The following is a 21,239-nucleotide window of genomic DNA, read 5'->3' as shown; positions in this document are numbered from 1 at the left end:
CTCAAACAGCAGGTCAGCTGAGCAGGAAAATGGAAAATGGCCTCACCAGCATGTCTGGCTGTTGGCTGGCGCTCCTCCGTGTGGCCTCTTCCTTACATGGTGGTCTCAGGGAGTGTTCCAAGGGGACAAAGGCAGAAGCTACAAGGCCTCTGACAGACTAGGTTCCAGAACTCACACATCGCTTCTGCCACACCTATTGGTCAAAGCTAGTTACAAGACCAGCCCAGATTCAAGGGATAGAGAAAGAGACCCCAATTCTTGATGTGAGAAGTACCAAAGTCACACTGCAAAGGAATTTGGGGCCACCATTAGTCTACCACCACATTAAAAGTTGTTTTTTTTTTTTTTTTTTTTTTTGAGACAGAGTCTTGCCCTGTTGCCCAGGCTGGAGTACACTGGTGCAATCTTGGCTCACTGCAACCTCCACCTCCTGGGTTCAAGCGATTCTCCTGCCTCAGCCTCCCAAGTAACTGGGACTACAGGTGCACGCCATCATGCCCGGGTAATTTTTTGGATTTTTAGTAAAGACTGGGTTTCACCATGTTGCTCAAGCTGGTCGCAAACTCCTAAACTCAGGCAATCCGCTAGTCTTGGCCTCCCAAAGTGCTGGGATTACAGGTGTGAGTCACTGCATTCAGCCCATCATATATTTATTAACCATAGATACCTACCAGTCCCCCCTCCCCCCACCTTTTTTTTTTTTTTTGGAGACCGAGTCTCACTCTGTTGCCCAGACTGGAGTGCAGTGGCGTGATCTCCGCTCACTGCAACCTCCACCTGCCGGGTTCAAGCAATTCTCATGCCTCAGCCTCCCGAATAGCTGGGACTACAGGTGTGAGCCACCACGCCTTTCTAATTTTTGTATTTTTAGTAGAGACGGGGTTTCACCATGTTGGCCAGGCTGGTCTTGAACTCCTGACCTCAAGTAATCCACCCGCCTTGGCCTCCCAAAATGCCGGGATTACAGGCAAGAGCCACCATGCCCGGCCCTACCAGTTCCTTTTTAAGACCAAAAAGTTTTGAATTGTGACAGCATCACTGTAATAAGTAGACAGCTTCTCCCATGATTACAGACAATACCATTCAAAAGTTCTGAAATGTTTGCTTAAAAACAATGGTATACCTCCTCAAAAGAGATTACCCTCTAGGTTTTAACAATGAAGGTTAAAAAACCAGCTCTGCATTGCCTGTGATAGCTGGTAAATGCCATGGGTGTGGAGAACCCCATCTTGCACGTATTGGTCAAGAGGGATGTGTGTTGAAAATGTTGGGTACTGGCTGGGCATGGTGGCTCACGGCTGTAATCCCAGCACTTTGGGAGGCTGAGGCGGGCGGATCACCAGGTCAGGAGATCAAGACCATCCTGGCTAACACGGTGAAACCCCATTTCTCCTAAAAGTACAAAAAATTAGCTGGGCGTGGTGGCGGGCGCCTGTAGTCCCAGCTACTTGGGAGGTTGAGGCAGGAGAATGGCATGAATCCAGGAGGCGGAGCTTGCAGTGAGCCGAGATGGTGCCACTGCACTTCAGCCTGGGCGACAGAGCGAGAGACTGTCTCAAAAAAAAAAAAAAAGAAAAGAAAATGTTGGGTACTGAGAAATTAAGGTGAATTCAGTATAGGCTGGGGGCACAGGATAAGAATAGTAGCTAATATAGTACTTACCTGGTGTTTTACTGTGTACTGGACACTGTTTGAAGCACCTTACACATATAACCTCGTTCAGTCCTCATTATCCACATTTTTTATAGGAAACCAAGGCCCACATAAATTAAGTAACTTGCTCAAAGTGTCACAACTAGTAAGAGGTGGAAGCTAGGATCTGAACTCAAGCCAGCTGGCTCTAGACTGTGTTATTACCCTCCACAACAGAACCTGGGCTGCAGGTCCAGGAGAGGAGGGTGAGAAGGCAGCTGTGTGTGGGTGTGGCGCCATGAGGGGAATGTGGGTTGTGAGTACCATGTCCTGTTTACCAGTGGGAGAAGTCAGACCCCTGAGTCAGAACTTATGCTGGGGAGCTTTACTGGGGCCATCACAATGTGTGGGTGTCCAGGCCTCCGGAAGGAAAGGATTCCCAGCATTCCTAAAGCCATGGTCCTGGAATCTAGGCCCCTCCTTAGGCTGAGATACCAGCTGAGAGTTAAGCAGTTTGGGGAGAATGAAGTTTAGGAAGCCAGCCTTACAAGCAACACCGAGAGGTCATCTATAATGAGAATTGAGGGCAAAATCGAGTCAAAGGACCCGGGACCAAAGGCTGGGCAGAATGGGCAGTGTTTGGAAACTGAGTGGGATTGTGAAACTCACTGCGAGCAACTGAATAGGCCGAGGGGGCTTTAGAGACCTGTGCCAATGATTGACGGCTGAGGCGCAGGGAGGGACCCGGGGATTTGCACATGGTAGAATTAAGGAGCGCTGGCGTTGCGTTGGGGGAAGAAGGAAAGCCCCACCCCGCTCCTCGGCAGTGGGGAGGAAGGGAGGAATGGGTGCCTCGGCCCCCAGGGCTCCAGTCCTGGCACGGCCTGGGCCGCCTCCCGGACTCCATCATCGCTGTCATGCCCGGCCTCAAGCCTCCACCGCCCCCACACGTGCCGCCACGGGGAGTGGCCCGATCAAGGCGTGACGCTTCGAAGGGTGGGGCCTCACTTATTCCCCTATTTAAAGGGGAAAGAGGCCGCGGCGCCGGCCCCAGGACCCGACCCGGGCCTCAGAAGAGTCAGTTCGTTCTGTTCACTGAGCCGGCCGCGTTAGCGACGCCCTCGAGTTCGCGGCGGGCACGATGCAGCTCTTGGTGAGGGTGCCCTCTCTTCCGGAGCGGGGCGAGCTGGACTGCAACATCTGCTACCGTCCTTTCAACCTCGGGGGCCGCGCGCCCCGCCGCCTGCCCGGGACGGCGCGCGCCCGCTGCGGCCACACGCTCTGCACCGCCTGCCTCCGCGAGCTGGCAGCGCGCGGGGACTGCAGCGGGACGGCCGCGCGCGTGGTGCGCCTGCGCCGCGTGGTCACGTGCCCCTTCTGCCGCGCGCCCTCGCCGCTCCCGCGCGGCGGCGTCACGGAGATCGCTCTTGACTCGGACTTGTGGTCGCGATTGGAGGAAAAAGCGCGGGCCAAGTGCGAACGAGATGAGGCGGGGAACCTGGCCAAGGAAAGCAGCCACGCTGACGGAGAGGCCGAGGAGGAAGGGGAGAGCGAGAAGGGGGCGGGGCCTAGGAGCGCTGGGTGGCGCGCGCTCCGGCGGCTCTGGGACAGGGTCCTGGCGCCCGCGCGGCGCTGGCGGCGTCCGCTGCCTAGCAACGGTGAGGGGCTGCCAGGGGAGGATGCAGGGGAGAGAGCGCCGAGGAACACGGAGGTTGGTTGGCTTGCTCCTGCTACCGCTAACCCTTCTTCTTTCCCCCAGTGCTCTACTGTCCGGAGATCAAGGACATTGCCCACCTGACCCGTTGAACGTTGTAACCGAGGAACTCGGAAGCCACAGCCGAAGGAAGGTGGGAGCTGCAGCCTCGCGGGGGCTGATATCAAGACTACTGTGTCTCAGATCCCAGGATTGACATGTGATAAGAGAGATGAGCCGAGGGCAGGAGGGAACGCCCTGGGAGGTGTTGATGATGAGTTGGGGAGGCTCCTAGACGAACTCGCCCCCATCTACTGACTGTGCCAGTCTTACATTTTCAGGATGGAGTGGCCAAGGGATGATATAAACAAAGCCTACGTTACTGTGGGAAGAAGACAGACTGTTTTCTTAGCTGGGACTTTGGCTTTTGTCCAGGGTGGCTCTGGTGTGTGGGAGCAACAGGTCCCGTTTTAGCAATTCTTTGTCAATGGTTTGAATTTTTTTTTTTTTAAGATGGGATGGGAGAGAAGAGGCTAATTTTCGCGTCATGTTAATCTCACTTCTCTGGCATGTAAGGGTGCTGGTATGCCTGCTGTCTCTCCACTCCCAGTTCTGTGTTCCAAAAATTGAGATGGCTCCCTGCCTATGACTATGATGAGGAGCCTTGCTTCATTTCAGAATCTACCTTCAGCCTGCTAGGGCAGGTATCAGAAATTCCAAAGGGCATTGATATGAGGCACCTAATTAGAGCCTATCAAAGTAGGAAAGGAGAGCCATTTGAAAGGCATCATATTTCAAACTTTTGCTATTATCTGTGTTATCTTTACAGTCACAGGGAACACTGGCGCTACTGAAAAGATACTTATACAATTTTAAGTGTCTTTAAAATTTGTGTCCCATAATGGGACATCACCTATTGTATATATGCCATGTATTCTATTTTAGAATCCTGTAAGTATCTTATGACCATATAGTCATAGTCAAGGACCAGCAGCGTTGGTATACTGTCGATGGAAGCGCACAATCTCACTCCAGGATCCCACTCCAGACTTCCTGAATCTGCAGGGTTGTTTTTTTTGTTTTTGTTTTTGAGACAGTCTCACTCTGTCGCCCAGGCTGGAGTGCAGTGGCGCAATCTCACCTTACTGCAGCCTCTATCTCCCAGATTCAAGCGATTCTCCTGCCTCACCTGCCGGAGTAGCTGGGATTACAGGCGCCTGCCACCACACCTGGCTAATTTTTGTAGTTTTAGTAGAGATGGGGTTTTGCCGTGTTGGTCAGGCTGGTCTCAAACTCCTGACCTCAGGTGATGCGCCCACCTCGGCCTCCCAAAGTGCTGGGATTATAGGAGTGAGTCACCGCGCCTGGCCAGACTCTGGCATTTTAACAATCCCAGGTGATTTGTGTGCATGTGAAAATGTAAGTATCATTGGTCTAGATCCTAGACTCTTTAAGATATCACCATCTGTAGGTAGAATATTTAAAACATAATAAGTATGACTGATAGATTATTTTATCCAAAGTTCTAAAGTAACATTCTATTGCTAAAGAAATCCTAACCTACTATGTTACATTTTTCTCTTAAAAATGTGAACTTATTAAGTATTAACCTCAATTTTTAGGGGTCTCCAACCTTTTTAAAATATTTTTGATTGACAAATCATATACACTTATGGTTTATAAACCTCAATTTTTGTAACCCTATTTTGGCATTTTCCTGTCCTTACGTCTCAGCTTAAATGCTCCCTCTTCTGGGAGGCCGCCTTCTGCCTTCAGCATAGTAGAGCCTTTTCCCCACCCCTCTGTAACATAATGCCCTGTTTTATTTTTACTGCTTTTATTTTCATGCTTTGTGGGTGTCCTCACTGGAGTGTAAGCCCCATGGTAGCAAGGGCTGACCTGTGACTGTTTTATCTCCAGGGCCAACAGCAGTGTTACTGTATAATATGTACTCAATAAATATTTGTTGGCTTTATATCTTATTTTTTTAATATAATAGCCTTGTGAACTAAATGTCTGGCCTCTCTCAATCTCTGAGAATCTCTGTTTAGTGAGCAACAAACATCAAGGAAGTGCCTAGCAGTTCAAATCTTTGGTAAGCTAGACAGATCTGACCCTCAACTCCTTAAAAAAAAAAAAAAAGTGTGCCTTTGCTTCATACTGGAACTGAACCTGTGGAGCTGTAGTGACCTCTACTGACTCTTAGGGGAACTAAAGTGCAACTTGAAGGTGGAAAGGATGATCAAAAGGATTGGCTGGAAGGCAGTTTTGAATCTTGCTAGGCACTCCTCCCACTACATTTCTGTCCAGTAAGTCCCACTCTCTCTGAAGTCAACCTGAGGCCATGTAGTATCTGCTGCTCACCCTCCTTCTCTACACTGAGCCCATCACATAGTTGGAGCTGGAAGAACCTCAGTTTTAGTGAATAATCCAAGAGATAAAAATGAGGAAAAGGAAAAAGTCGTAAGATTTTTTTAAAAAGAAAAGGCAGAAAGCAACAACTTTTCTTATCCCTCCCCCCAAAACTCCCCCCCCATAAAAAATAACAGAGCACACAGAAAGGAAAGTATAATTTATATGTACAACCAATAAACCTGATACAGAAGAGGGGATCAGGACAGACCAGGAGTGGGTGTGAAGAGAGACTGGGAAAGGGGCAGCAAGAAAGTGAAGGGGCAGCAAAGAGGAAGTGGGGGGTTCGCCATGCAAACTGCCACTCTCCCCGGCCCCTCCTGGGAGGGGGGATGTGCCCACATTTCCCTTGCCTGCCCTCCACTACTTTGCTCTGGTCCCAGTGACAAGGTAGCTCCCAAGACCCTGACTAGGTCCCCTGCCTGACTTAACGCAAATTTAGTCTGTATCTAGGCCTTGAGGAGGGAGGGTAGTAGAAGTCTTCAGGAACCTAAGCCCCAGAGCTGGGGGCTTCCCCGCCACCGCCGTCTGGCCCATTGTATTCTCTCCCACCCTTCTAGGTGACCTGGGTCCCTAGAACAGGTTGGGGAGCTCCTCTTTGGCTTGAGGGAGTATCACCCAACCATTACTCTTTGTAGGGGTGGTCCTTGGTCCCTAGGGAGGGGGGAACATTCCCAACACAAGATGCCGGTACACAGGAGGTAACTGAGCCAGTGAACGGCGCCTTTATTCTGAGGCTGAACAGCAATTGACTTCCTCCCTCATAACTGCTCCACCCTCCATGTGGGGAGAGGTAGGGAACGGTAACATGCAGCCACCCCTCCTCGTCCCTTCCTCCCTCCCAGGACTCATTTTCATCCCTCTCTAAAAGTCCCCCTCCTCTCTTCAAAGCTCTCTTCCCCGCAAAAGTTCCTAAAGGCCAGGCAAGGCTAATTCTCCACTTCTGCATGAGATGGAGCTGATTCTGCAGGGAAACAGCTGGGGAGGCTCCACCTCTTGCCTCCCCACAACCATTTACTGGGAAGTTGTGTATACTTGGCGGTGGGGGAGGAAGGTACTTGGAAGACCCTGCCAGCCGTCTCCCACCCAGACCTCTTCTCACCAGCACAGTCTTCAAGGCTTGGTGGGAAAGTCGCGTGGGAGTGGAGAAAGACAAAGGGCCCTTCTTGAAGAGAGGAGCTGCAGAGAGGGGCAAAGGGGTTCCTAGCCCAGTGATGGCCCAAGGGGTGGGGAAGGTGGAGGGCTGGCAGCAGGCCCCAGCGCTTGAGCTGGGGGTCGGCCTCGGGGACGGGGCCTGGGTGAAGGGCAGGCCTGGGATCCAGTCAGTCGTCTATACAGATCACCTCCCCGGCTCGGGGCTCCTTCCGATCCAGCCCGTCTGACACCAACGCCCCCACCATTTCCTTCTCCTTCTTCACCAGCACTGGAGGGCCGTTGGTGGCGGCTGTTTGGGAAAGTGGTAAGGAAAGATCAATTCCCACATCACTCCCAAACATCACTTCATGACAGTGGTGAATTCTCACTTCTAGGCCACCTCCTGCCACTTCCAGTTGCCCCAGGTAAGGGTGGGAAGACAAGGGCAAACCCCTTTCCCTGAGATTCCACTTTGTGTTACATGACTGAACACATGTTCCCACTCTATACCCCTTGGGTTTCATATTCACTTTCCCTTGAAGGAACCTGGAGGGAGGTGGCTTGGGTAGAAGACACCAAGTCACAGATCTACTAAAACTCTGGTTTTTGATAAAGGAGATCAAAGAGGGGTTAAGAAAGGGATGGGGGGGGGGACAGCCTAGAACAACTCTATCCCATAAAACACCAGATACCACCAAGGAAATGAGATGGACTAGAGCAGTTAAAGGGCAGCTGAGCAGAAATAAAGTTTGGCAAAGGAGGAGTGTGAGTAGCAGGGGGTAGGAAAACACCAGCTGACCTGTGATGAAGGACCCTGCAGGCATCTGGCTGTAATTGGCGCCTGCGGCGGCCAGGGCCCCTACGGGTGCGGCGCTGAAGGCCGCCCCGTACCCCGGAGGTGTAGCGTAGGGACCCGGGGGGAAGGCCTGGAACAGAGAGTAAGCAGAAGTTGGAGTTAGTTCATAGTCTGTGAGAGGAAAGAAGCTGTAGGGGAGACATTAGGAGCCACACTCCACAGCTACTGAGGGTAGGATACACAGGCAGGCAGACTCACTCAAGGGTGACGACTGTGTTCTAGCAAGATGTTTTTCCATATTGTATAGGATTCTGATGGAAGTGTTTGTATGTGTGCAGGAGGAACCCAAACAGGGAAAACTGGAGCTAGGGGGAAAGAGGGTTACCGGTGTGGGGTGAGGCTCCGTGCCCTTGCTGGCCAGCCGGCTGAGGATGCTGCGCTCGGACATCTGAAGGCGGGCTGCGATGGGGGGTATTCGGGATAGCGTGGCTGGCAGGCGGGTCACGTCCGCCTTCATGTCGCTCAGCAACTCCTCCAGCTGGTTCAGAACTGGGGCCCGGGCCACAGAGAAAGAAGGGCAAGAGAAAGACAGGGAAATAGAGAGATGGAGCCAGGAAAAGAGAGGCATCAGACGGACAGATACAGGCAGAAAAAGAGCGAGAGAGGAGGACACAGATGTCAAAGAACCAGAGATCAAGAAAGTAAAAGTAGACAAAAAACAGAAGCAACTCAGGGGAAAAGAAAAAGTGTTAGGAAAAGAGAGAGAACAGATCACCACAGAAGACAGATGGAGAGAAAGAAGAAAGAAAAAGGGAGCATGGAGGAAAGGAAGATGGGGGGACATCGGAAGACATGGGGGCGGGGAGTTGTCAGAACATCTCATACTGGAAGAGCAAGGTTTGGGGTTGGGGATGATGGGGAGGAAATAGTCAGGAGGCATGGGAGGTGGTAAGTGTCAAAGCTTTAAGGAATCAAGATTTTAATATGTAAGGGGAGAGGGAGGTTAGAAGGTCAGTATTACAGATTCAAGGAATTAGAACAGGGATCAAAGGGGCCAGGAGTCAGTGACTACATCAGGCAGGATTAGATGGTTAGAGGGCTTTGGATATAATCTCTATCATTGGCAAGGTAAGAGGCGGTAGGAGGAAAGGTCGAAGGTCAAAGGGAAGTTTCATGGAGTAGGGTCAGAGGGTTGGATGGGTGGTAGTTTCTGCCTCATGGGGTGAAACAGATGTGAGGGAATGTGATTTGTTTGACCAGAGCCAGGGATTTGTATGGTGCACACACAGTCTAAGGCCCCTAACTGGAAGATGTCGGCAGTATGGCGGGGATGCGGCTCCACCGCCAGTGAAGAGGCCCCACTGTGTAGAGGGGACATGGAGGCTGGGGCAGGTGCCTCTATGGGGCATGGTTGTGAATGCTATCAGGTGTGGATGAGGGTTGGTTTGCACAAGTCCTAGAGGCTAAAATCCAAGGGGGTGCCAGGTCGGTAGGGGTGGGGTTAGAGGTCAGAGGGGGGTGGTTCAGAGGGTAGAGGGGTCAGGGGGTGGGAAGATTTTGAGGGGTGCGGGGTGAAGACTTACGCAGCGTTGTGGGCCCTCCCCCGCGCGGGGCCGCCGCGGCCCTTACCCTTGTGCAGGACGGCGTTGGCCGGCTTGTTCCCCGCCAGCGACTCCTTGGAGAGGTGCTGGTGGCTCTCGGCCAGGCACTCGGCCTCGGCGAAGCGGGCGTGGAGGGCCATGGCGGGGTGCGCCGGCTCCTGCGACAGGTTCAGGTAGGCCGCCCGCCGCAGCTGCTCCTCAATCACCAGCGCCTGCTCCAGGAGCTGAGGGCACAGGGTTGGGAGGTGAAGGCAGGGTTCTGCCAGCAGTGAGTGAGTGGCGGGTGGGGGGACTGGACATAGCAGGAGACCCACCCTGCCCTCACTGCTGGCCCAGAGCACTCCTAGCTCCAAACCAACTGCGAACCTAGCATCAACCCTGACCCAGACCACACTCCCAAGCACAAGGTTACACTTTGGTCTTGGCTCCAAGCATCACCTCAGCCCTGAAGGTGTTAACCTTCCCTAGGTTCCAACTAGATCTGGCCTCACTTCTGACTCAAGCCCGTCCATAACCCATTCCTGTCCTCCCTCATTCCCACCTTGAACCTCCGGGCCAGGAACTTATTTTTCATCTCCAGAAAGTTCCCCTTATTGGCTTCAGTTTTAAATGGCTCGTTGATAATGGCAAATTGAGCATCATTCTGGATGTCCTGCCACCGTGCATAGCCATGGCTACCAATGAAGGAAAGGGAACCATCAAGGAAATTAACAGGAATGGGCTTGGCTTTGAACACTTCTTCCTTTTGGCCTGACTCCCCAAAGTGTGGCAGTAGCCCTGTCCCTGGGTGTGAAATCATCATCCTTTTTTTTTTGCCAGCTTGAGAGAACTTTTTCCTTCTTGCACGTGTGTCAAAGGATACAGGACAATCCCAGCCAGAAGCCAGTAGTCGTGTCTTCTGTGCCAGATCTCATTGAGTTTGCCTGAGGAAATAGCTGCCCGTTCCTCATTCTGCCACAGTGTGTGAAGCTCTGCAAAGGCAGCAGCAGACAGAAGAGGCAACAAGGGTTTGCAGACTGCACTCAGTCCAACAGACAGGTACAGATGGGGAAACTGAATAATGAAAGGGAACTAAGGGCTCCTGAAGAGGAATGGGTAAAGGTTAGGTTAGGAGTTCGGAGCAAACTCCGTTACTAACCAGGTTCGAGTTAGAATTAAGAATAAAGTTGGGATTAGAGCCAGCTTTGGAGTTAAGAGGGATACTTAAGAAAGATTTAGAGCAAGGATCGGAGTCAGCATGCAACATACTTCATTGGAAGTTACTTGGAATTAAAGGTAGCAGGAAGCCTCAGGCAAAACAAGAAACCCCATGAGGATGAGCAGATCCCCTTGAGGAGCAGAAAGCAGCGAGAGTCTCCCCAACCTGTGAAGCCACCATCTGCGATATTGAACATGAACCGGGGCTTCTCTGTCTTTTCCTCTCGTCGCCCATTGGACCGTGGCTCATCTCGAGGCCCTGGTCGAAGCTCCCGGTCACCTTTTACATCTTCTGCTAGGACAGACAAGCCAAAGCTCACACCTCAGGACACCCTCCTCCCAGGTCCCAAGACTACTATCTGTACTGTGCTGTCCTGGCCTTTCAAACAGCTACCCGCCCAGGACCCAAGCATTTGGTTCCCCAGACTCCACCTCCCCTGATGCCCTCAGGGACCCAGGTGTCCGGTCCTTCCACCCATTACCTCTCTTGCCCAAATCCCCTGCTTCCCCCTCCGGCCTCTCCCTGTGTTCCTGTCCATCCATCGGCTTCTCCTCCCCCCTTTCTCCTGGCGTCGACTCTGTGGCTGTGGGAGGGGGCAGGGGATAGGAAGGGAGGATGTTACCCTCATCCTCTGACCCCAGAAGAGGGACATCCCAAATTCTAATCCCCCATCACTCCTAAGGCCATGCACCCACCTGACTTCTCTCTGTCCCCACGGTACCCAGGTTCAAGCTCCATCTCTCCAGGTACCCCTGGCACCTCATCCTCTAGAGGAATCTTCCTTGGCTCCAGCCGCTCCCCGAGTGATGGGGCTGGGCTGGGGGCATCAACCTGTAAGAGGACAATGGGGTCAGGATGAGCTGGAGGGCTCCCAGGCATCTGGCCTCCAAGCCCCCTCCCCTCCCACTCCACAGGGGAATCCAGGGAGCCACACACCTCTGTGTCCATCTTCTCCCCAATTCTGCTGTTCTTCTCTGGCTTTTCCTCCTGGTTTTCAGCTTCCTCCTTCTCAAGAGGAGTCCTTATGCCTTCTCCTTTCTCACTTGGAGCTGGAGTAGCTGCAGGGGGAAGGCACAGTGATAAAGACAGAGGTTCTCTTGCCCTGACTCCTGGCTCCCTTTCTGTCTCTCCCACCATCCTGATTTCTGATTACCAGGTTTAGAGGTGCAGGGACTGTTGGTAGCAGAAGCCTCAGGAGTGGTGGGAGACGTTTTGGTAGGAGAGGAGGCTCTGGAGGAGCGCTTAGAGTCAGCGCTGGGGTCGGGCATCAGTTCCGGCATTGACCAACGCCCATTGATGTGCTCAAACTCCTGCACCTGGGGTGGGAAGGACAGGTGTCAGCTCCAGGCACTTACAGACATACAAACAGGAAACTCCAGTCTCCTCCGTCTCACACCAGCGCGAGCTTACAACTCAGGGACAGAGGCAGAGGAAGGACAGAGACTTGGCAGCTAGCTTGATTTTTTGGGTGAGAGGAAGACTGATACCTTCTTCTTGACGAGAGACATGACTCCAATGCGGGTCAACACCTGCTGGCGACTCAGTCCCTCCCGAGGGACCCCATCGGCAAAGGTTTCAGAGCCGTCTGCCCCAGGCTCACACAGATGGCGCATGAACAAAGATACATAGGCCCTAAGAAGCATGGGGTGGGAGGACGGTTAGGGAAGCCACAGAAGGGGTATAGGGCAGTGAGGAAGATGCAAGGATGACTGAGGACCCCCAAGTCCCCAAATCCCCAGATGCTCCAGGGCTCCTCCCCTGGGCCTCTCACTCTCACCATTACCAGCCCTCCAAGTCCTAACCGTGCCCCTGCGCCCCATCCCTGGCCTATCCCCTTGGCCTTGGTACTTAATTCCTGGGCCCCATCAGTCAGCTCTTCATCCTTTCCACCAGCTCCTCCTGCCAGGTGATTGTGGCCAAGTAAATGTGAGGCTAGGACAGCCCAGGAGAGGTTCCTTGCTTCAACACCTCTCCCCTGGGGAGGATGCCTGGCCCCTCTACTCTAGGCTCGGCTGAGGGGAGGTGGGGTGGGCTGAGACCACCCCCCAGGAAATCGAGCCAGGAAGCGTTGTATGGCAGGGAGGGTGACAATCAGTTGAGTAAGGTCACATCATATGGCAGCCCCAAGGAAGAATGGAACACCCAAAGCTCTTACCCTCGCGTCCAACTCAGCCCTGTATCACCCACACTCACTTAAACTCCTTCTCAGTCTTGCCCCTCAGGTCCCGCACCAGCCACTGCGTGGTGAAGGCATCCTGTGGTGGCATCCCCCAGCGCATCACGGCATTGAGGAAAGCCTTCCGCTGACGGGTATTGAAGCCCAGCACCTGAGGGTGGGGGCAAGGAGGCAATGACGACAAATGTCCAGGGTTCTTAGGTCTTGTCCTTTCTACCCTCAGTGATCCAGGCCCCAATTTCCAACCTTCTGCCCTCATGCTCTCCTTGGAGAACTCACGAACACTGGGCCCAGCTCTCACCTCAATGTTGCCCCCGACTCGGGCCAGCAGTGGAGGCAGTGGCTTATCTTTCTCATTCCGGAGCTGCCTCTTTGACTGTCTACGCCCTGAGAGTGGGGATGACATCAATTAGCTGATCCACCACCTCCTCTAAGCCTCAGTCCTCCTTAGCACCCCATTCCCACAAGATACAGAACACAGGAACATTCCTATCATGTTTGAGGTGCTCCCAATTCTCTCCCAAGCACTTCAGAACTACTAACCCAGTGACTCTAAAAGAACTAGTCATATTTTAAAATTAATAGCTGATATCTGACAAAGGCCCAGATTACCAGTGGAAATGGAAAATGATTCAGCCTTTCTTGATCTAGTCTATGTGGTCACACAAACCGAAGTTTACTAGTGGAGAGACTATCAACATTGCTTCCTTTCTGCTCATCTGCAATGGAGTTTTTCCACACACACACAAAGATTTTTTACTTGTACAAAAACAGTGGGCTTAAAGCAAACTGAAAAATAAAATGGTAAGAGGTAAGAGTCAGGAACACAGATGCCACCTTCAGGACGTTCATCGAAGTCTTCATCCTCCTCCTCTGAACCCACCGAGTACTCTGACTGGTTGTCTGTGGGGGTGGAGAGGGCCCAGTGGTCAGGGAGGTCTCTCGGGATATGCCCACGCTGGGGCCCTTTCTGGCTGGTTTCCTCCCTGCCGAGACTTGTCTACCTTTATTCTGGCCTTGGCCCTTCTGGGAACGCCAGGTCACTGCCCGAAGTCTGACTTGGGAGCCGCATATCCTACAGCATCTCCATTCACCGCCCACCTTCAGTCTCTGGGCCCCTCTGGTTCTCCTGCCAAACCTACTTTAAGCAGTGGCCCTGGGTGTCCACAGGATGCCTGTGCAACCACCAAATAGTTTAAATCACCTGCAAACCCACCTGGCCTCTGGGTAGTTCCTAATGACTCTACCTTACGTCTTTCCCTTTTAGTAGGGAAAGGCTCTGACTTCTAGGCTTCTCTCTTACCCTCTAAGTAGCCCCAGCCTTAAGTCCCTTCTCATCATCACTTCCCCCGCTTTTACTGCCTGCATCTGGGGCAGTCCTCACCTTGGTCTTCCTGAGCAGCATCATTGTAGTTAACTTGCTTGCGAACCCGCTTGCCCTTGCCTAGATTCCGGGCTAGGTCTTCCTGCTGTTGCTCATAGTGATGCCTCAGCAGCTTCTCCCAGTAGTCAGGGTCCACGTTCTCCTCCTGCTTGATGATCTCTCGCTCAATTTCCTCAATCTGAAGGGCAGCAGAATGAATGAACACTGGGGGTCTCCTTCTTTGCTAATCTTTCCATGGCAATGAAATCCCTACTCTGCTGTGTCAGCCCAATCCGGTCTCCCCACTCCTGGAGCTTCGTGACTCTGCATACATTTTCTGGACATTGTGCATGTTCCATGCCATCTCTTACCTGCAGCGTGCTCTCCTCATGTTTTCTAAATCTCTCCTCTAATCCCTCTGACAGTGTTTCTCCTGCACTGTCTCAGAAGGTACCCTTCTGTGTTTACCAGTACTGTCTGTGCCTACGTTTCTCTCTGAAGTCCAGTCTCACCTATTAGACGAAGAAGTTATTTGAGGTCCACTACTGTTCTAAGGGGGACGGACCCTCCTATTTCAAGGCCAAGTAAAGGATACTGCCTTTTGGAGATGGCCTGGGATAGATAATGTCTGGCCCCCAGAGCCTCTCACCTTGTCTTCTTCCCGCACGACGTACTGTGCCACTTTGAAGGAGCTGAGATACTCATTCATGTTCTGCACGTCAGTGTCCTCAGTTGCATCCTGGTTCCGGTCCAACAGCCGAGCGATGGCCTCATTGTCATAATGAATCACACTGCTGTCTTCCTCCTTGTTCTCCCCTGGTGAGAGGGAAAACAGGGAACTTTGGGTTCCAAAGTTTAGAAAGGCTGATGGGAAAGCTTCTACTCTGCATCCTTTTCACAGAAGCCCTGGAGAAGGCTCTTTCCCTGGGAGCCAATGTTGAAAGGTTTATGTTTTGTTTGTTTTAACCCTACAGGCAAAGAAAGAGGTCAACCTTCCTCCAAGAGCCACTAAAAGAAGGCTCTCCTTCCTTCAAAGGCTGCAGAGAAGAGTTGTTTTTCCCCCCGCAGGGGGCTGAGAAGTACTCCTGGGAGAGCAGGGGCCTGCTTTCACAGAGCTGCAGAAAAGGTTCTCACCCTCGTTTTCATCCTTGAACAGCTCTTCAGTGCCAAATTTGAGAATGTCGTCAAGCTCCTGCTTAGACATGGAGCCTGCCTTGGAGCCCAGCCCAGGCCGCACAACCAGGTGTGTCAGCATCATCTTTCTTTTGGCCACTTGTGTGATTCGCTCTTCCACTGACGCACGAGTCACAAACCGGTAAATCATCACTTTGTTGGCCTGGCCAATCCGATGAGCCCGGCTAAAGGCCTGCAGGGGCAAGAGAAAGTGGCGGGTGGGCCAGGGGAGTGGCCGGGGAGAAGCTGCCCACATGCTCAGGAAAGAAGGCTGCTGAAGAAGGGTCTTCTCTCCTCCTAGAAGCGATTTATTTCTGACCCCGGAACATGACACCCTCCTCCATGAACCCACATCTCCTTGCTAAATGGTGCAGGCGCTCCAGGATATGAGTTCCCACCTGGATGTCATTATGGGGGTTCCAGTCAGAATCAAAGATGATGACAGTGTCAGCAGTGGCCAGATTGATGCCCAGGCCCCCAGCTCGGGTGGACAGGAGGAAGCAGAATTGTTGGGCTCCAGGAGCTAGGAGGTGAGAGTTGGATCAGGTTTTTCTTGTACCCAGTAGGTCTGTCCACCTGCTCCTAGACGTTCTCTGATGACAAACAACCATGCCCCCAACTCAAAGCCTAAGTTTCCAATGTCCCCCAAGCCAGTCCCCCTCCCATCCCAGAGACCTATCACAGGTTTCTCAGGCCTCCCACACCCACCAGGGACCAGTGTATCTCCCTCACCATTAAACCGATCGATGGCTTCCTGCCTCAGGGCACCAGTGATGCCACCATCGATGCGTTCATACTTGTAGCCTTCATAGTCTAAGAAGTCCTCAAGCAAGTCTAACATTTTGGTCATCTAGAGCAAGAGAAAAGGATGGAGTCTGGAATAATGAGGTGGTGGGATAGCTTGCTTATTCTAACTACTCCTTTATACAAACTCAACCCTGATCCTTACACCTGAACCCCTGCCCTGTCTTAAGCTCCTCTTTGTTCCACATTCTTATCACACTCTCTTTTTTATTTTTATTTTTGAGATGGAGTCTCATTGTATTGCCCAAGCTGGAGTGCAGTGGTGCCATCTCAGCTCACTGCAACCTCCACTCCTGGGTTCAAGTGATCCTACTACCTCAGAGTCCCTAGTAGCTGGGACTACAGGTGTGCGCCACCACGCCCAACTAATTTTTGTATTTTTAGTAGAGACGGGGTTTCACCATGTTGGCCAGGTCTCAAACTCCTGACCTCAAGTGATCCTCCTGCCTCAGCCTCCCAAAGTGCTGGGATAACAGGTGTGAGCTACCATGTCTGGCCCTCTTGTCATACTCTCTTGATTTAAGATTGTTTCTCCTAAGGCAGAGGTTCTCTGCGACCCATGAAAAGGTTTCAGGGAAATCTAGGAACCCCCTGAAAATCCATACAAATTTGTGTCATTGTATGTACAGTTGTCTGGAGAGTGGACCCAGAGTTTTCATCACATTTCCAGAGGGTGTGTGCCTTCACCCTCACCTGCCAATAAGATGAAGAAATAATACCAATCTCTAAGGAGGCTCACCCTCACCCTTCCCCCATGCAGCTGAAAAGGAACTAAAGCTGGACTTCAACTTCCAATAACCTTAAGAACAGGCATCAGAGGCCAAGAATAAACTTGCTATACAGTAATCCCAGCACTTTGGGAGACGGAGGTGGGCAGATCACCTGAGGTCAGGAGATCGAGACCATCCTGACCAACATGGTGAAACCTCGTCTCTACTAAAAATACAAAAGATTAGCCAGGCATGGAGGTGGGCACCTGTAATCCCAGCTACTCGGGAGACTGAGGCAGGAGAATCACTTGAACCCAGGAAGCAGAGGTTGCAGTGAGCCCAGATCACGCCCCTGCACTCCAGTCAGGGAACAAGAGAGAAACTCTGTCTCAAAAAAAAAAAAAAAAAAAAAAAAACTCTTACAGGAGGAATCTCCTCATTTGTCACACTGGAGCAGCCACAGGAAGACGGTAAGAAATTAAAGTGTGGAGGACGAGGAGAGGGAAGAGGAAGCAGATGTAGACAGCTAAGGGCACAGGTCACCTGCGAGAAGATGAGTACTCGGTGTCCTTGCTCCTTCAGCTTTCGCAGCATCTTCTGGAGCAGCATGAGCTTCCCAGATGACTTAATAAGTGCCCCACCCTCATAAGCCCCACTGGGGAGTTTGGGGGACTCCTGAAAAGGGAGGAGAGAGGAGGAGGACAGGGTCAGTTGGAAACATCTCCCCATATTCTTACCATGCCTAGAAGGCCAGATGCCCAGATCCAGCTTCCACACATTCCCAATTCCTACTGCTCTCAGAGACCCAGTCCCTGGCCTTCCAGCGCACTCCACCCTTGTGGCTCAATACCCACCTCCCCACTACTCCCCACCCATGTTTTCTGAGAGCGGACATTCGATCAGCTCCTGCTCTGTGTATCTACCATAGCAGCCACGGGAAAAAGGTATGGATGGTTGCAGCACTTCTTAAGATCCATCATGATATTAAGCAGCGACACCTGGTTCCCACCACCTCGTGAATTCAAGGCCTCAAAATTTCGAGTCAGGATGTACTTGTAGTATTTCCTAAAGGCCAGGAAAGGGGTGTAAAAGAAACATAAATAAAGGAAGCAATTATGATATTGCACTTGGAATGCTCCCATCAATCCCCAACCCCTACTCCAGGCAGCTTGTCTTGCATCTTACTTCTGCATGGGGCTTAGCTCCACCCGAACGATGAGCTCTGTCTTGGCTGGCATGTTCTTAAAGACATCTGCCTTGAGCCTCCGTAGCATATGTGGCCCCAGCAAATCATGCAGTTTCTTGATCTGGTCCTCTTTGGATATGTCAGCAAACTCCTCCAGGAAGCCCTCCAAGTTGCTAAGAGCCAGGAGAGAAGAAAATTAACAGGTTGGCAAGTTATTTGCCGCTGATCTCAGGCTTACCACCTCAGATTAATCCTCTACCGGTTCATTTTATCTGCTCCACCTCTCATCTCTGCCAACTACCCTTAGGGAACCACTTACTTAAATCTCTCTGGGGTGAGGAAGTTCAGGAGATGGAAGAGCTCCTCCAGATTGTTCTGCAATGGGGTTCCTGTCAGCAGCAACTTATGATCTATCTTGTAACCATTGAGAACCCTGAAAAACTAAAAGATGGGGCAAGGCAAGGCAGGAGAATGGGCTTATTAGTGGCAAATGACCGACCCACAGCATCAGCCTTTCTCTGTCCCAGCTTCCATTTCACTCAGGATCAGAGGCCCCAAATCTTTGGCCCTCTCCCTCCTCCAACCTGGCCGTCCTCCCAGACTACAGAAAATCCCCAGAACTTTGTTTGGGTTTTTTTAGGACCAGGGCAAGTAGGAGCCCACCATTTCAAGTTTTTGAGGTCTGGGAACCTCACTCACCTTGGACTGGTTGTTCTTGAGTCGATGGGCCTCATCTACCACAAGACAGGCCCAGCGGATAGAACCGAGTGCTGCCTGATCAATGGTGATCAGCTCATACGATGTCAGGAGAACGTGGAACTTCACCTGTGCCTCCCTCTGCCAACATAATTATTGCCCATTCAGCTGCCACCTGACAACCATGGACTTACACCTCCAGACACCTTTTCCTGACTGTGGCTCCCAATAGGAGCCATTACTCTGTTCTCCAAGCAGGGATTACAGACCATGGCCCCTAAACCTCTGCCCACATTTCCAGTACTGACAGATCCATGTACGCCCTTGGGAGTACCTGCCACATCTCTAGGATGGTAGTGCAGAGACACGAGAACAGGTGGAGGAAGAGGAGAAAGGTGAGGAGAGAGGGGAATACAGAAACTGAATTCCTGGCTGAGAAAAAGAAGTGACAGATTTGAGGGTCTTAGAGGATATGAGGTAGAGGGGCTTACCTTCATCTTAAAAGCTTTCTTGCCCCCTTTGATGGCGTTGTCCTCAAAGGAGAATTCATTCTCACGAATGATGGCCCGGCTATCCTTGTCACCCGTGTATGTCACCACATAGAATTTGGGTGCCCACATCTGGAACTCCCGCTCCCAGTTAATGATGGTAGAGAGTGGGGCACTCACCAGGAAGGGACCTTTTGTGTGGCCCTGGGAGTCAAGAATGGGGCAGCATAAGTCTAGGCTAGAGGCTGTATACCCCAGTCCTCTGCCAGCTACACCCCTCCATCTTCCCCCTCCCCACTTCCCTAGTCCAAGCGGTCCCCTTCAAGGTCCTAGAGTCCAGCACCTCCTTATAGAGTGAGTAGAGGAAGACAATAGTTTGTATGGTCTTGCCCAGCCCCATCTCATCAGCTAGAATGGTATCAGTGCCCTGGGCCCAGGAGAAGCGCAGCCAGTTCAGCCCTTCCAGCTGGTACATGTGCAGGGTGCCTCCAGTGGCTGTGATAAACCGTGGCTGAGTCTCATATTTCACGGTAGGCTACAGAGACAAGAAGTCAGAAAGCTCAAGGAAATAACCAGCAGCTCCTCCAGTTTTAGTCTCCTCCTCCCTGGCATGGATACCAAGTTGGATTACAATTCCCTCTACTATGGCCTGAGTTTACAAAAGTTCTCACATCTAGTCTTCAGCCCCTCCCCCTCATTCTGTAAGACAATATCCAGCAGCACCATGGGGGAGGGCCAGCTGGTGAAAGAGCCGCCAGTGGGCTATCTCTAGCAGCTCCTGCCCTTTTAGGCCAAAATTCTTAACCACTCTTGGGGCAAGGCTGGACGCTGAAGGAAGAGCTACTGTTCACAGAGGTTACTGAATCTCTGGGAAGTTCCATCAATAGCCCTTGGGAAATCTTCGATCACCATGGCTCCAGAAACAAGAAATGCCAACTGAGAGGACTCACATCATTAGTGGGAGAACTGGGAGGCCCATCACCCTGTAGCTCCTTCTTCTTTTTCTTATACTTCCGGGGCTGGGCAGGGTCTTCCCCCATAATTAGTTCTCTGGAAAAAGAGTGGCTCTGAATGAGGCCTCATCTTTGGGAGTCCTACGCTTTCTTTTCTGAACCCATTCCAGACCTACTTCCCACTGTCCATGACCTAGATTTTCCCATATTTCCTTTTTCCCAGGCTTTTTACCCTTGCCCTTTGGATTTCACCTCAAGAACCAGCCCTCCCCACTCTTGAACATTCTCTTCTCCACTACTCAGCCAGATCTTGTTTCTGTTCCTTACACTACCTCTTTAGCAAGCCCATCTCAAACAACCCAGCCCAGGTGGCCATTGCCCTGAACTCCAGGTTGAATCAGTCCCTTCTATACCCTCATTTTATGCTGGAGTTTTAGCTTTCAGGCCCTCATCCTCAGAATCCCTCGAATCCACAGGCTCGTTCCCTCACCGGTGTCTCCAGTAGCTTTGCTTATGTTCTTCATATTCAGGGATATTCATTTCATCTTCCTCCCACGTGGACTGGTCATATGGCAAGTCCCTCCATTTTACTAGATAGTGGTAATTCCCCTTTTTATCCACACTGTGGGGCAGAGGCCATAAGGAGGAGCAGGAGGAAACAAAAATTGCATAGATCACAAACAGCAAGAAGGCCTGAGAAACGCAATTATCAGCAAACACACAAAATTTGTCACCCAACCTTCAACAGTGGGCGCTGGAAGGGACGTGAGAATAGTTAACCTGGCAGCCTAACCTTCTCAGGATGGTATCCTAAAAATCAACTATCACAAAACATTCCTGGAGATCCCTCCTTATATTATTTGTTCACCTAATCACTAAGTATTTTCCTCATGGAACTCAGAGTCTCGTGGGGAAGACAGCATTGAAATAACTAAATAAATACCGTAACTTTAGGCAGTAATAAGTACCATGAAGAAGAAATATTCAAAACACTGGTCTGGATGAATTGTCTCTCATGTTTCGCTTTCATGCCCTCATCCCCAGACTCATGTGCTATGTCTTATGCCACTGGAGATGAGAAAAGAGGCACTGCCTGGCCGAACTTTCCTCCTGTTTTCTCCCATTCCCCTGGAGGAAACAAGGCCAGAAAGGCTGGAGCTGCAGCAGAGGTTATCAAGGTTAGATCAATTACCTGGTTAATCAGCAAATACTAACATGAGGCCA

The 21,239-nt window shown here is 51.5% G+C and overlaps 2 protein-coding genes and 1 non-coding gene across 23 annotated transcripts in view; 1 reads left to right on the top strand and 2 right to left on the bottom strand.

The window, feature by feature from the left end:
• Positions 1-1,520: 1,520 nt before the first annotated feature.
• Positions 1,521-10,167, top strand: RNF227 (ring finger protein 227). 2 transcript variants are annotated; one of them, XM_031657357.1, is made up of 2 exons: positions 1,521-3,479; positions 10,088-10,167. In XM_031657357.1, the coding sequence occupies exon 1, from the start codon at positions 2,774-2,776 to the stop codon at positions 3,428-3,430; it is 657 nt and encodes a 218-aa protein (XP_031513217.1). In that variant the 5' UTR covers positions 1,521-2,773; the 3' UTR covers positions 3,431-3,479; positions 10,088-10,167. The 2 variants fall into 2 exon arrangements, with proteins under 2 accessions (XP_031513217.1, XP_017805823.1); XM_017950334.2 differs by lacking the exon at positions 10,088-10,167 and having other exon boundaries at positions 1,521-3,290; positions 3,392-5,307.
• CHD3 (chromodomain helicase DNA binding protein 3) overlaps positions 5,883-21,239 on the bottom strand; it is a 28,023-nt gene continuing 12,666 nt past the window's right edge. For 7 of the 20 annotated variants that reach the window (XM_021928692.2, XM_021928694.2, XM_017950331.2 and 4 more), the window contains 29 exons: positions 20,506-20,637; positions 20,013-20,112; positions 19,406-19,597; positions 19,066-19,266; positions 18,578-18,715; positions 18,198-18,319; positions 17,878-18,051; positions 17,616-17,757; positions 17,236-17,367; positions 15,911-16,028; positions 15,577-15,701; positions 15,140-15,371; positions 14,655-14,821; positions 14,027-14,204; positions 13,480-13,545; positions 12,944-13,029; positions 12,660-12,793; positions 11,954-12,098; positions 11,620-11,782; positions 11,403-11,524; positions 11,162-11,297; positions 10,948-11,049; positions 10,632-10,760; positions 10,131-10,239; positions 9,810-9,942; positions 9,251-9,492; positions 8,053-8,551; positions 7,671-7,797; positions 5,883-7,181 (listed from right to left, as the gene is read on the bottom strand). In XM_021928692.2, coding sequence (XP_021784384.2) covers positions 7,060-7,181; positions 7,671-7,797; positions 8,053-8,551; positions 9,251-9,492; positions 9,810-9,942; positions 10,131-10,239; positions 10,632-10,760; positions 10,948-11,049; positions 11,162-11,297; positions 11,403-11,524; positions 11,620-11,782; positions 11,954-12,098; positions 12,660-12,793; positions 12,944-13,029; positions 13,480-13,545; positions 14,027-14,204; positions 14,655-14,821; positions 15,140-15,371; positions 15,577-15,701; positions 15,911-16,028; positions 17,236-17,367; positions 17,616-17,757; positions 17,878-18,051; positions 18,198-18,319; positions 18,578-18,715; positions 19,066-19,266; positions 19,406-19,597; positions 20,013-20,112; positions 20,506-20,637 — 4,468 coding nt within the window. In that variant the 3' untranslated portion in view covers positions 5,883-7,059. Of the gene's footprint in view, positions 7,182-7,670; positions 7,798-7,820; positions 8,033-8,052; positions 8,552-9,250; positions 9,493-9,809; positions 9,943-10,130; positions 10,240-10,631; positions 10,761-10,947; positions 11,050-11,161; positions 11,298-11,402; positions 11,525-11,619; positions 11,783-11,953; positions 12,099-12,659; positions 12,794-12,943; positions 13,030-13,479; positions 13,546-14,026; positions 14,205-14,654; positions 14,822-15,139; positions 15,372-15,576; positions 15,702-15,910; positions 16,029-17,235; positions 17,368-17,615; positions 17,758-17,877; positions 18,052-18,197; positions 18,320-18,577; positions 18,716-19,065; positions 19,267-19,405; positions 19,598-20,012; positions 20,113-20,505; positions 20,638-21,239 lie in introns of those variants that run through there. The other 13 variants (XM_021928698.2, XM_021928704.2, XM_021928697.2 and 10 more) reach the window with 12 other exon arrangements.
• On the bottom strand, positions 12,389-12,527 carry LOC116271155. The gene has a single exon (XR_004179592.1).

Source organism: Papio anubis, chromosome 17 (genome assembly GCF_008728515.1).
Source record: "Papio anubis isolate 15944 chromosome 17, Panubis1.0, whole genome shotgun sequence".
NCBI classification, from domain to species: domain Eukaryota; kingdom Metazoa; phylum Chordata; class Mammalia; order Primates; family Cercopithecidae; genus Papio; species Papio anubis.
Note: the sequence above shows the minus strand (reverse complement) of the source record. Positions and strands in the feature narration are given on the sequence as shown.

What these genes read in the sequence shown, in the direction of transcription:
- RNF227 (XM_031657357.1), top strand. Translation starts at nt 2,774, where the DNA reads ATGCAGCTCTTGGTGAGGGTGCCCTCTCTTCCGGAGCGGGGCGAGCTG.